Here is a 14,362-nt window from a genome sequence, read left to right as displayed (position 1 = left end):
TCGTTAACTATCATATCTAACTATTTTGAATGTGCTAATAACTTCGGTAACGTTGCCATAGCGTAGAAGTTCATAGTTTAGCTTGTGTAAGGGTTAAATTTTTTTTCTACCGATAACATGTTTTTTTAAATTCAGGCTGCCATTAGAGCTTGCTGACGTCGAGATCACGTGACATGACTCAGCGGGTTTTAAATACAAGTTGACCCAAAATAAACAGCCCCGTGTATACTTTATGTAGAAGAGTTGGCGCCCGTATTTTTTTTGGGCAGTTATAAATCGATTTAAAAATATGTAATGTTTAACATTAAAATGTCACTTCCCCCCCCCCCCCCCTGCAGAAAATCGATCAGTTGACGCACTTCTGATGGTCCTTTTGGGCTAATTTTTCGATATTTGTCGTCCGGAGGGTGGGGCTTTAATATGATACCAAGTTTGTGAATTTTTGTTCCGTCGGTCAAAAGTTTTTAGCAGACACACATACATACATACATACATACATACATTTTAGCTTTTATATATATAGAAGATATATATAGATATATTTATACATATATATATATATATATATATATATATATATATATATATATATATAGGGCCCCCAAAATAATATGGTACTAAGTGCCACATTCAAAAGATCTCATTTGGTATGATTGTATAATTCTAGGGGCCTCATATACTAAGCAATACATGTTTAATAGACTAGATTGTTACTAACAAAGATTTTTAAATGTAACGAATGATAGATAAAAGTAATTTGCATGTCAACAGTATAGGTTGTTGGCCCAAGGTAAAAAATATTTGCATGTCAGCAGTATAGGTTGTTGGCCCAAGGTAAAAAAATATTTGCATGTCAACAGTATAGGTTGTTGGCCCAAGGTAAAAAAATATTTGCATGTCAACAGTATAGGTTGTTGGCCCAAGATAAAAAATATCACCTTTAAAAAGATACAAACAGTTTTTGATATAATGTGTATAAAATCATAAACATCAGGAAGTATGCAAAAATTTTGGTGCATTAATTAATAGTTTGAATTTTAATTCGCAAAATAGATTCTGATCTTTTTAGGTGACTTTGTATAAAATGTATTCAATTCATTTTTCGTTGACTACTTATAACTAGCACAATCATTGTAGTATGTGTTATAAATCAAGATAGCTCAGCGTTCTATGGACAAATGTATTGTTAGTTGACCTTTGACAACTAAATATTTTTGTTTACTAGCCAAATAGAAAAGTTATTAGCCAAACCCACATGATTTTTAGAATATGACATCTCCGTTCTGTGACGAGTATGTACATCACAAAGATTTTTCTGTTTTTTTGTTTTTTTTAATAAGCTTAATTCTAAATATACAACAAATTTTATGTTGATACTTGAAGGTATAAACATTCCGATTTCTTCAGATGTTTTTTTAAACAGCCTTCGTTAAAAAAAAGAGTTCATTGTTCTATTAAACTTTTATGTTTAAATAATTTAACTTTGTTCATTTTATTAAAAAAAAGTTGAAAAGATATTTTTTATTCAGTAGTGAACTTTGGAAGATTGTCGGTCAAAGAAATGCAATCGCCAAAAGATAAGCGTTTCATTATTTCTAGTCGCCACTTTGAAAAATCACTCGCAAATGCGACTGTTTCACTCGCAATGTAGCTGCTTCCATTGAAGAAGTAATAAATGTAAATCAGAAATGAACGTTTGTCCGTCTACACAATCCAAATTAATACTTTTTTCAGACATGAATGCACTTTCTAGAATATGTTAAAAATGCAAAGTTTTTATTGATGCATGTCTTTTTGATTTCGTAAGATTTACATTATTATATTTCGAAAATAATATATTAAATTTTATTTAATTTTTGCACTTTTGTAAATCAGGATCTAATCTTTTATAATAGGAAACTAGAGTGTCAAGAGAGCTACTAGAATTTTTTAAATTTTAAACAAGCATTCGATAATGTATATGAAAAGTTGTCATCTGTTGTGGGTAATCACAATTGTAAAAAAAAAAAAATTTTAAAATAAATAAAATGAGCATATTACTGATGAGCAATTTCTGTAATTTAAACTGACGTTAATCTACAATATAACTTTTTATCACCAAATTGTACTTTCAAATCGCCTTTCAGAAAAACATTTCTTACTCGTATGGCTTGTCATCCCAACTGCTCTTCAAAGTACAGGTCTATGCATGTTTCAACATTTGGTGATTTTTTTTTTTCCCCCCTTTTATCCTATTCTCTTGAGTCCAAAAGAAAATCACGAATAAAAAAAATTTACTTATTGCATAAAAAAAGATCCTACCTGTAAAACTACATTCCTTTGATTTCAACAGTTACATTCAGCTTCTTTTATTTGGTTCTAGTTGAAATGAATAGCTCTCCGCTTGAAGAAGCACCCTCATTCCGATAAACTTGGGGGGGGGGGCAACTTTCACACCGGATCTAGAATGGAAGACCTATATCCAATTTATTTCTAAGGTTGATGAAAGAATGATTGCATCTTTCCTACCACTATAGAAAGTACAGATTCCTGATGAAATGTGCTACTTTTCTAAAAAAAAAAAAAAAGTTAGATGCATCCTAAGTTGGAATAGTGTTACCACATTTGGGTAGATGTTGCTCAGAGCATTCATTCATTCCATGTCAATTCAAAATTAACCTCGTAATCTAGTGGGAAGAGTGATCTATTCTGTTCTCTACAGATCTTGTCTCGTAGAAGAAACATTGCTAGTCTTTCTCTACTCTACCGTTATTTCCATGAAACGTGCTAGGCTGAGATTTAATCCTTGGCTCCTTCCTGTAAGATGTTTAAATGTTGAATGAAGAATGCCGGTTGATTTGGACTGTGTTTGATTTTGACATGCGTTTGTGAAAGGCAATATTTACTTGTTACTGTATGAATATACAATGCTTTTATCTTTTTATCGTATTGAAAATGTTGTTTATAAAAAGTTTAACGGTTTTTACTTTAGGGTCGCATGTCCATCCTCCTAGCCACCACTTGATGGCAACACAACCTGCTACTGCAATTCCAGTATCCACACAGTCTAATGTTCACCAAAGCCAAATGTATCTTTCTGGTAAGTTTTTTTTTTTTTTTTTTTTTTCTCAAGGAATTTTGAACAAGTATCTATCAAAAGCTCAGCTTTATTGGTTTATATGCAGTGGGTTCATAATGTACTTGAGTGATCTTTCTTTTTTTTTTTCCTTTTTTAATATATTTTGGCGTGAATATCCTGAATTAACAGTTGTTTTGTTGAATTAGCAGTCTTATAAGATTTAATTATTATATAATAGGTATAATTATTTATGAAAATCATTTCCTAAAATTTCAGTCATTTGTATGTTAATAAGTTTTTTCTTTCATCGCCATGAAATCTTACTGAATGTTTTTCGTTAATTTAAAAGAATATTGACAGCTGCATCGAAGAATATTGAATTTTACACGTTTCTGTGTGAAGCAAAGCATTTCTCTTCCTTTCCATCTCTTGTGAAATTCTTTCTAATGAATGTGATGATGCACGACTAGGTATGCACATATTTTCCGCCATCATGGAAAGCGGAAAATACTTTCCCAAGGCTGAGTGCAAGAGATGACTCAAAGCTATTTCAAAGATGCAGGACAGCAAGATGAGATGTGTCGGATTATGCTAACAATTTTTTTTACATGATCAGGGATATGCAAAACAGTTAGGGCACCAAATTCAGTTGGGAATAAATTGCAAGTTTCTGTACTTGATGCTGTTAAGGCCGGAGTTCAAGGCAAAGTTCTTTTAAGGTTTATGTGTCTTGAGTAAAACGTTGCTCCTGCTATTTGTGTCTATTACCAGTTGGAAATTTTTTTTTTTTTTTTTGTCGAAATTTCTCTTAATATTTCGACAAAACTTCAAAATAACTTTGACTTTTTATGGGTTTTGTTTCTGATCCCATTGAAGTCAATGTGCAAACTGTGTTTATCAATGACATTGCTGTTTGTGAATATGTGAGACAAACCTTCTTTAGAAATTTTATTCATGAAAATTGTTTCTCTACATATTTTATTGCATTCTTATTTAACTGAATGAAACAAATTGCTTTTGATTGCTAACAATTTTGGAAAATTGACTAATCTTTTAGCTAACTTTTTGTTGTGGGGGACTCGCCCTTGTACCAAAGATGAATTCTTCGGAACTGTAGAAATAACCCAGAAAGTACGATTCTCAGTGTGATCTGTTAACTTCATAGTACACCATCTTGGCGGAGTGTGTTACAACTGTTGCTCATTGAATATTCTGTTTTTGTTTCAATATATTTCTAACCCATATCCATGTCTTTCCTTAGTGACCCTTCTGGGGCCACAACTTGGCAACAAGATTCGATTTTACAAATGAAACCCCTACAACAACTTGTAGAACAAAGATTCAAGAATTCACGATGAGAAAGCCGAGTTTAAAAATACTCCAGTGTTCTACAACAATTTTTTTTTGGTGCCAAACACTCAAATTTACAGAAGCGATATGCACAAGGACATTGCAACAAGTAACTGAAATTGAAAAAAGAACACCAAAAAAAGTTCAACTAATGTTAAAAAAAAAAAAAAAAAAAACAGGATAAAAGTATACCAATAATTACACACCAAAAGCTATTGGATCACGTAAATACCACAAAAGTTTATTCAACTAACACTGAAAAAAAAAAAAATGTTGGACACTGGAAAAAAAGTTTAAAAACTGTACTTGGAAGATTTTCCATTTAAAACTAAAGAGGATAGATTGGTAAACACATTTTTCTCCAATAAAATAGTTTGTTTTTTTTCTCTCCCAACATACAGCATTTAGTTTTTAATTGGTAATTATAACAGCATTTTGTTTTGTTTTTTTGGGGGAGGGGGGGGGGGTCATCGAGTAAGTTTCACTTTTGAAAAAAAACAGAAGTAAACATGATGGATGAATTTAAAGAACTTTAGAAATAACAGATGCTACAGCAGCAAGAAATGCAAAAAAAAAAAGTCAGGAATTACATCTCAAAAGCTTAACCAATAAACCTAACATGGACAATAACAGGGCGTTTTCGCAAAATGCAATATGGAATACTATAGACACATTTACCTACATCCCAGGTCAAGACCAAACGTTTGCATTCTTTAAGAGATATGAAGACCTTATTAATGTTGATTGCAGGGATTGGTCTGATGTAAAAAAGATTTGTCTGCTTTTACGAAAGCTAGGAACTGCTAAACACAGTATTGCATCCTACCTAAAAGGACTTGCGATCATGAATTTGTGAAAACTGTTTAGTTATTTTTAGAACTTTGCAGTCCAAATACATTGCTGTTTCATAAACTATGGCAATGCTTTAATTTGGCTATATGAGATGATGGTTGTGTCAGTCATAAACAAGCACTATGACTTCAGACTTGTGGAATTCTCAACAGATGATTTCAAATGTCTGTTTTGTGCAAGGGCTAGTATCAACAAAAACTGCTAAGATTAGATGGAGAGTATTATTAGTGAAACTCAAAACGAACGTAATCTCCCTCTGCAGAAGCTCGCAGAGGATTGCCAAAGCATGTTAACCTTGCAGAGGATTGCCAAAGCATCTTAAGCGACTCCAAAAGAAACCTGGCGTAGCATATGTTAGGAAAGTAAATATAAAAATGACGACTTAAAGAGATAAACGGTTTTTCATATAAAAACCATCTTTGATTTTGACAATGACATGCGTTTGTGAAAGGCAATATTTACTTGTTACTGTATGAATATTCAATGTTTAATATGTTCAGTACGGTTTCAGTATAATAAAAAGAATCGCTTGCATAAAAAGAAGAAAAAAAAAAAGCTACCCACAGTTTAAAAATGAGCGAATTAGCCAGAAGCAAGAAAAATTACCCTCAAGATCATTTAACCGATGCGGCGAACTGCATTGGTAAAAATCCTGCCTGTTTCAAAATTAGAATTGTGGCAAACTTAGTCACAAAATGTCTCATTGTTGAATCAGGCACAAACATAAAAATAGTCAGACAGACAAAATCTAGCAAAAAGTCTGCCTAGAATTTATGCAGATATGTAATTGTCAAGATATTTAACAAAACCATGAAATTAAAATTTGACACTGTCAGATCTTTCAATTACAAATTTACAGATGTGGGAGAAACTGAAACGACCATCTTTGCGGAAAACACTAAAATCAACATGGAATTTTTCTTAATTGTATTCTGCATTAATTTTATTGAAGAATTATATTTACTGGTAGGTAAATTTGAATGGAACTATTAAAAAGTTGAGTGTGTACATTGTAAAAAAAAGAAATCTTAAAAAATCTATTTGGTTTGAATTAGATAAATAGTTTTAAATTTTGGAATCTATCAGCCAACATTTTTTAATCAGAAAATATGTAAGCCGAAGGATATTAAAGAAACAGAAAATGTTCAGTACAAAATCCCTTCAAAATCAAGTTATTTTTAATGAATAAACAAAGACTTCTATAATACCTGTCTGTTTAAATGTATGTTTGTATGTCTGCCTAAAACTTTCAACAAAGGCAATGGATTTTCACAAGATTGGTATTGTTTTGAAGCTCAACCCTTCGGATGCCAAATATAAAAAAATTGACTAAAAACATTAATTCCTTCACCCTCAACTGGGCACTTTTCTACAAGTTGTCGCTTTTTTCCCCCGATATTTTCGAAAGTCATCCCCTTGTTTCAATTGACTAGCTTTAATTTAAACCTACATCACTTCCAGTTTTGCGATGGGTGCAACAACAAAGACATTACATTTTTTTTTTTTTTTTTTTTTTTTTTTTCACATTCTTTTCCTCCTTCGCAATACAGGTTCGAGCCTGCCTACAACCACTTCTCATTTTTTTTATTGCTTAACACACACCTCCAAACACCCGGGCAACGCCGGGCTAGTATCAAATAAATTGCATACAGCAAAACGAAGGAAGACAGTAAAAAGAATAAAATGTGTAATTCAAAAATAAGCTGAGAAATAACAAAGCAACAATTTAAAAGCGAACAGAAAACAAACTTGCATAAAAAAAAGCTTTGTGTAAACGAAAATCTGTCAAAGCGTCTAGAAAAAAAAAAGCAAAAACCAATTTCCACTTAATCAACGAAAAGCATTGACAAATATAAAGATGGCTCAAGTATACCAGTTTTGTAATGTTTCAGTTTCTTTAGATACACATAAAAAATAGCAAATTAACTGAACTTGCACAATGGAATTGAGCTGTGATTCAGAAATTAATGATTGATATTACTGAAGAAACACAAATCAAATTGTTAAAGATTTGCGATATACTGATAAACGCCACCTAAACTAATGATAAAACGTCACTCAGATGACTCCAGATATACTTTAGATGTACAGGAAGGGCGGATCAACACCATTTTTGAGACATTTGATCTTATTAATAGATTAACCCCAACCAGAACAGCGATGGTCAACGGGGAAGGTAAATTAACAACTACTGACCCAGTGTGAAAAAGCTTTTTGTGGAGCAAAATGCCTGGGAGGGGGGGGGTTGTGGGAGACTCACCCATGTACTAAAGATGAATTCTTCTAAACTGGAGACTGAGAGGTATGACTCGAGGTGGTCTGTTAACTTTTTGCCATCATAGCGGAATATGCTAGGACTCTTGCTATTTGTATATTTTGCATTTGTTTCAATATATTTTATATGTATCTGTGTTTTTCCTTAGTGACCTTTCCGGTGACATAATATTTTTGTACAGTCTTTTTTTATTTTTTTTATCAAATGGAAATTTTCTTAATTGTATTCTGCATTTTACGTATGTTTTCGATTCCAACAATCTTACTTGTTTTATTGATCCCTCAACAAAGAAGGGATTGGATCTAGTAATTCACTCCCGTTTGTATATTTGCACTTTTCTCAGTAACTACATTTTTTGCGCAAACATTAGTCATGGTGAAAGTAAATTTTTGCCAAAACAGATTTTACGGGATAAATGGTTGCTTCTGTACAAGCTATTATAGGGGTAAAATTGCCCCCAAATCGTTCATCAGTTCATTTGTTTGCACTTTTCTCAACAACGACTTGGGGTTTTTTTTTTTTTTTTTTTTTTTTTTTTTTGCACAAACTGTGTAAAAAAAAAAAAAATTACCCTTATCCCTGAGTGGCTTCCGGGCCTTGATAAGTGGTGATCACTGTGTAAAAAAAACAAAAAAAAAAAAAAAAACATTAGTCATGGTGAAAGTTAAGTTTTTATTTGTGAAGGGGAACCTAGCATCTCGACTTGTTTGCCAGTTTTATTTTATAGTGTCATTTTTCTGAAAAAGTTTAGTTTACTATTTGATTATAAATCCTTAGAATTGAAATATAATTAATTACTCATATCTATAAATATAAAAGCGAAAATGTGTGTATGTGTGTTTGCTTTTTCTGTATGTCTACAAGATTTTTTCAGAGAACCGGTCGGTCGCCTAACAACTTTTTAAAACTTTTTATATCACATGTAAATCGTAATATCTCAGAGTTAACAACGGAGCTCGCCTGTCTATTTAATTTGCTTGACTTCGGGAAGATAAATATTCAACATTTGTCGCTTGCCGCATGTGGATTAGTCTTTTTCCTATAATAAAAATGACACTAATTCTGGCGGTATTTTCCGTCTATCGGCGGAAATGTTCGAAAGCAATCAGCTTTGATCAATGTGGAAATATTTTCCATATATCAAACAATTGCTATTCAATTTGGACAAGTGGAGCTGTTTCCCTCTACCCCCAACGTCTTCGGAAAATAAAAACAGCAAATATCAAAAAATTGGCCAAAAATATTAATTCCTTCACCCTCAACTGGGCACTTTTCTACAAGGAGGGGTCGCTTTTTTCGTTGATATTTTTGAAAGTCTTGCCCTCTTCGATTGATTTAATTTAAACCTACGCCACTTCCGGTTTGGCGATTGGATGCAACAGCAAAGACGTCCCCCCCCCCCCATATTCTCTTCCTCGTTCGCAGTATGAGTTCAAGCCTGCCTATCTACTACCTTTTATTTATTTTTTCTATATGCTCAACGCACACCTCCAAACACCCGGGCAATGCCGGGCACCCAAGCTAGTCTCATATATTAAGATTTTTTCCTATTTGATTAACCAGAATCTTCTTATACTAGCTGTATATACCGGGTGTTGCCTGTTCTAAACATATTGCCGGGTGGAGGGATTAGTCAAATACTATAAAAAATACACTGAATGTCCTAACTTGTTACGAAAGCTGACCATATGTTGGATTAATGGGAAGCATGAAACGCGTCCGTCCTTAGAAAGTCAAACAGGAAGTAACTCTTATAACTTAAAGGAGAAATAACTCTCATTGCTTGAATAAATGTTTACTTCTGGTTTTAAGCGTAACTGTTGTCAGCTATTAATAATTGAAAAAAAAAAAAAAAAAAAAATTGCATATAAATTTAATTAAAAATAAATGAAATAAATCAACTTTAAATAATATTTTCGACTAGGACAATTAAAACGATTATTATGTAAAATAGATTTTTTTAAATGTAATATGCAAATGAGGTTGCTCATTTGATGTAGACTTCTTTTGAATAAATAGTATATATGGAAATCACGCTGGAATAAATGCATATATATATGTGTGTGTGTATGTATATATATATATATATATTCATTTTTAGTATGGAAATTAAATTTCTGAAACAGTGTACCTCTTATACATATTAAATTGTGAACAAACAGACAGGAATACAACTTTTTTTTTACACAGAGGTCACCACTTATCAAGGCCCGGAAGCCACTCAGGGATAAGGGTTATTGCAAGTACATTACGTTAGTGTGGAGATTTGATGAAGTGTTTACTTAAGGGGGCGGTTCATTAGGAATTTGTTAACATTGGACTTGAACACATCCAAGTTGTAGTCCGGTGGGAAGCAGGCAGACGGAACAGAGTTCCACAGGCGTGCAGTTCTAAGAAAGAAGCTTTGTTCATGTAATCCATGTTTTGATCTAAGCACAGATAAAGAGTGGGTGAAATTTTTCACAGTGGATTCGGCTAGACGGGTGTTTTTCGTGAAAGATTGGCGAGGGGGGACCAGAGATTGGATCACTTTTTCCATAGCTACCAATGTAATAGATGCACTGAGATTAAAGCTGCTTTCAGGACTGCCAGCAACCACTGTAAAAGAGTAATAAAAAATGCAAGAGAGCTATATGCCCAGTCTGTTAAATCCAAGGTAGCTGATTATTATAATAGAACTAAACGCTACACATACAAAGCTGCTTTGAAACCAACTATTGGTATATACTTTAAAAAAGAATTTTACTTTCAGTTATATTCATTGATTTTTATATTTTTTGATCATTCATTTAAAAAAAAATTTTGTTTTGTTTTACTAATTTCAGTATGAAAGTAGGAGTAACCTCATTTCCCCTCATTTGAATTTCTCAAAAATGGTGTTGATTTCCACATTATGTTGTCATCCTTCAACCCATAACATCATAAAATCAATATGTTAGAAATCTAATTGATTAGCAGGTCACCCGCTCATAAAATATGCTTAAATATGATATTTTAATTCCTGCAGATTTTGTAGTTATTATTACAGGGCTAATTCTCTATTGGTTACTATATTGTACCCGTTACATAGTAGTGATTTCAAAAGTTTAAAAAAAAAAAAAAATGTGACTTGGGTGCTATTGGCTACAATCACGACCAAAACATTTAGCTCTCTAACAGTTATTGGCTACCATATGACTTAAGGACACACATGAATCAAAACTTAAAAAATTAATGTAGTTAAGTATATATTTGCGCAACGCTGATGCATAGGTTCCCCATGTGTTACATAAAGATGAGAAGGCATGCAAATATTTGTTATAAATGACTTGTAAAGAATTCTATGCTCTCACTCTCAAGGAATAGTAATTTATTGCAAATGATTTATAACTTTCTGATATCTCAAGAAATGATTAAGTCTGTTACATATTTTGTTTATTATAATTACAGTTTGCCGGTATAGAAATAAATAATATTTCCATCCGATTTATATTCTGATATTAATCGGGACGTGGGATGGAATTTTCTGATTTTTAATAGAATTCCAATTATTTTGTCGTTCAGAAAGAGCAAAATTCTGCTTTTTTTTTTTTTTTTTTTTTTTTTTTTTTTTTTTTTTTTTTTACAAGATCGTCGCCACTTATCAAGGCCTGGAAGCCACTCGGGGAGAAGAGTTATTGCGTGTACAGTACGTTAGTATTGGAGATTTGATAAAGTGTCTTACTTAAGGGGGGGGGCGGTTCATCAGGAATTTGTTTATGTTGAACTTGAAGACATCCCGGTTGTAGTCAGGTGGGAAACACGCTTGTGGAACAGAGTTCCATAAGCGTGCACGTCTAAGAAAGAAGCTTTGTTCATGGAATCTACATTTTGGTTTTGGCACAGATAAAGAGTGGGGAAAATTTTTGACAGCGGTTTCAGCTAGACTGGTGTTTTTCGTGAAAGATTGGCAAGGGGGGACCAGAGAGTAGAGCTCAGACGAGCACTTGCCATGGAAGTAACGATAAAACAAAGACAGGCTCGCAATATTTCTCCTGTGGGAGAGAGGTTGCAGGGAAGAGAAAAGGGCATCCCCAACTAAGCCACGAAGCCTATGTTGCATAGAGGTACATATTAAGGATGACGCTAAGGATGAGAGAGAGGGAGACATTTGGGACTTCATATATATACTGAGGGTGATAGATTCACAGTTCTTATATTTCTTATAACACATATAGAGAGGAGGAGGAGAGATACATATTCTTGTAAAGGTTACACAAAGTTGGTTATAAGATGATTAACGCATTACCTTTTGAGTGTTGAATGATGACACAAAGACAACAGTTACAAACTATCGATGAGGATTCTTTATTTCATTGGACCAGTTGAATGATAACGTCAGGAATTCAAATTCGGGATCTACATAGTTCAATGTTCTAACCTTTCGCTTCCAACTGACTGCCAACTGACTGACTCTCCTGATCTCTGCTGACTAGCAGACTCAACTGTTCTGATCTGACTAACTCTAACTCCTATATTGAGAATCCCCCTTTTGCTATGACGTCAGAAGTGTGTTTCCCAATCGTAACCAATTCATGTGGCTATGCGCGCGTTTTTCCTAACACACTTTTGACAACAAAGAATTCTCAACTAACCTATTTTTTGAACAATGTATTTTTAATTTGTATTGTTCATTCTTTTTATGACATTTTTAATAATCAGTTTTATAAAAGAATGAACAATCAATTCTTTTTGCAACATAAACAATATCCAACTATTTATAATAGAATTTAACAGTACGCCTTTTTAACATTCCGATTTCTCACATTCTATTTCTTAACCTTGATTACAAGGTTCGAGTCTCGGCTTATCCTTATCTCATTTTTACTTATCTAATGTTATTATTTACATAGAAATGGGACACCCCTTTTTTCTGTAACACTTCCTCTCTTTTTTCATTTTATCTTCCTCTCTCCTTTCTTGTTTTTTTTTTTTTTTCTTCCTTCCTCCATGTTTTTACTTGCCTTGGGTAAGAGAGGTAGAAGACTTTGGTTTCATCAATTAATTTCTTCCTATCTCCTTTGAAACATATCAGTCGATACTGAAATGAAAAGGTATTTTTGAGTAACACACTTCGCTTCCCAAAAAATGTGATTCTATTTTATTTTATTTTTTTTAGGTAATTATGAATGAACACCCTGCCCCCTAAGTTGAGAAATTGGTCTATGAATGCAGTAAGTTCACAGAACTAATGCCATTATTAACCAGCAGAGCATTACCACTGTTTACCAAGGAAATGAGGCATGTGTATGTAGTGTGTGATGTATGCACGTGGAATCTGGTCAGTGAGGCTTAAAGACATAGAAATTGAAAATGATTTGATGCATGTGTGAATCTTAAAGATAGGTTTAGATCTGATGACCTCAGAGGAAGGTTAAATCTGAACAGTATAGAGAGAGGTGTGTAAAACAGGTGACTTTGATTGTATGGTCATATTAGCAGCTCAGCTTGGCTTTGCTCGAGCACTATGTACTGTTCATAACTATGTGCATATGTGTTTGTGTGTATGTATGTATATATATATATATATATATATATATATATATATATATATATATAAAACTTTGACTCCTGTCCAGGTAACCTACATCTAAAATTTTAAGTGTTTAGACTCAAAATTGGCACAGGAGTTTGTTAGAGTTTTCAGAGGCCAACTCGTTGAACTTTGACCCCTTGACAGCCAAATTTCTGACCGAAAACTGATTAAAAAGAGTTTCCCAAGTCTCAATACCCCTTATGTCAAATCTCGAGTCTGTAGACTGAAAAATGTACAGAGTAGTTTGGTAGGGAAATGTACACACACACAGACAATTTCACTTTTATAGATATATTGATTGGATGAGAATTATTGTCTAGAACAATTGAGGTTGCAGATTCAGTTTACAGTAGAAGAACAAGGTAAATATGGAAGAGTGTGTTAAGAATAGACTTGTGGAAAAGAGGGATAAATAAATACCTGGGAAGAGATAGGTTTATTTGGAAGTCAATTTCTACGGATTGTATGAAGCATGCTAGCATGTAAAATGGACATTAAATTGATAATGATGAATCTATTGTTTGTGTGGTGTTAGGGTTGAATTGCAATGAGAATAGGCTTGATATTGGTTTTATGGTTGATTAACTGGCAACCCGGCGTTACCCGGTCATATATTACACTTAAACATGATATTTTAATTTATGCAGATTGCATATGTATTATAGAATCAATCCTCTATTGAATATGGTATATATCGAGTAATAATTTGTCCAGTGGATTAAATTGCAAAATAAAAATAATAATAATGTCGTTCATCAAATTCAGTTTCTTACTTTACAATATCACATTAGCTAATATTTGGGCTTGACGATGAATACCATGGTTAATCTTTAGTTTTAAAAATGCAAATGAAGAAATGATTTGCGGCGATTTTTAAATGGTACCTCCTTCTTTTATCGTAAACTGAACTCATTAATAAGAAAAAGTTACACTCAGGCTTGAACAGGGGCATCATTCGATCTGTAGTCTAATGCTCTACCACTAAGCTATATCTGTGGATTATAATAAATCGTTTTTTTTTTTTTTGTTTTTTTTTTTTTAAGAAGAAATGGTCTGCTGAAATTTTATCTCCCTTGCCGGTGTAACGTAAAAAAATTTCCCTGTAAAAATTATTCTTTTTAGCTATGAGAGAAAAAGCTATGTTTAAGATCGGATGTTTTCGATTTAAATACTTATCAGATGAATTTCTGTACAAAACATATCTAAGAACACTGCCAGACATATAAATTAGCTTTGGGTAAAATTTGCAAAAGATAGGCTCAGCTGTTTCGGA

General features: G+C 32.9%; 1 protein-coding gene across 10 annotated transcripts in view; it reads left to right on the top strand.

The window, feature by feature from the left end:
• LOC145276914 (uncharacterized) overlaps positions 1-14,362 on the top strand; it is a 229,912-nt gene that overhangs the window by 159,053 nt on the left and 56,497 nt on the right. For 9 of the 10 annotated variants that reach the window (XM_080128431.1, XM_080128404.1, XM_080128413.1 and 6 more), the window contains one exon: positions 2,972-3,079. In XM_080128431.1, coding sequence (XP_079984557.1) covers positions 2,972-3,079 — 108 coding nt within the window. Of the gene's footprint in view, positions 1-2,971; positions 3,080-12,672; positions 12,728-14,362 lie in introns of all 10 variants that reach the window. The other variant, XR_013868060.1, reaches the window with a different exon arrangement.

The sequence above is a fragment of the Euprymna scolopes genome, chromosome 1 (genome assembly GCF_053919585.1).
Source record: "Euprymna scolopes isolate OS-2025 chromosome 1, ASM5391958v1, whole genome shotgun sequence".
Lineage (NCBI taxonomy): Eukaryota > Metazoa > Mollusca > Cephalopoda > Sepiida > Sepiolidae > Euprymna > Euprymna scolopes.
Note: the sequence above shows the minus strand (reverse complement) of the source record. Positions and strands in the feature narration are given on the sequence as shown.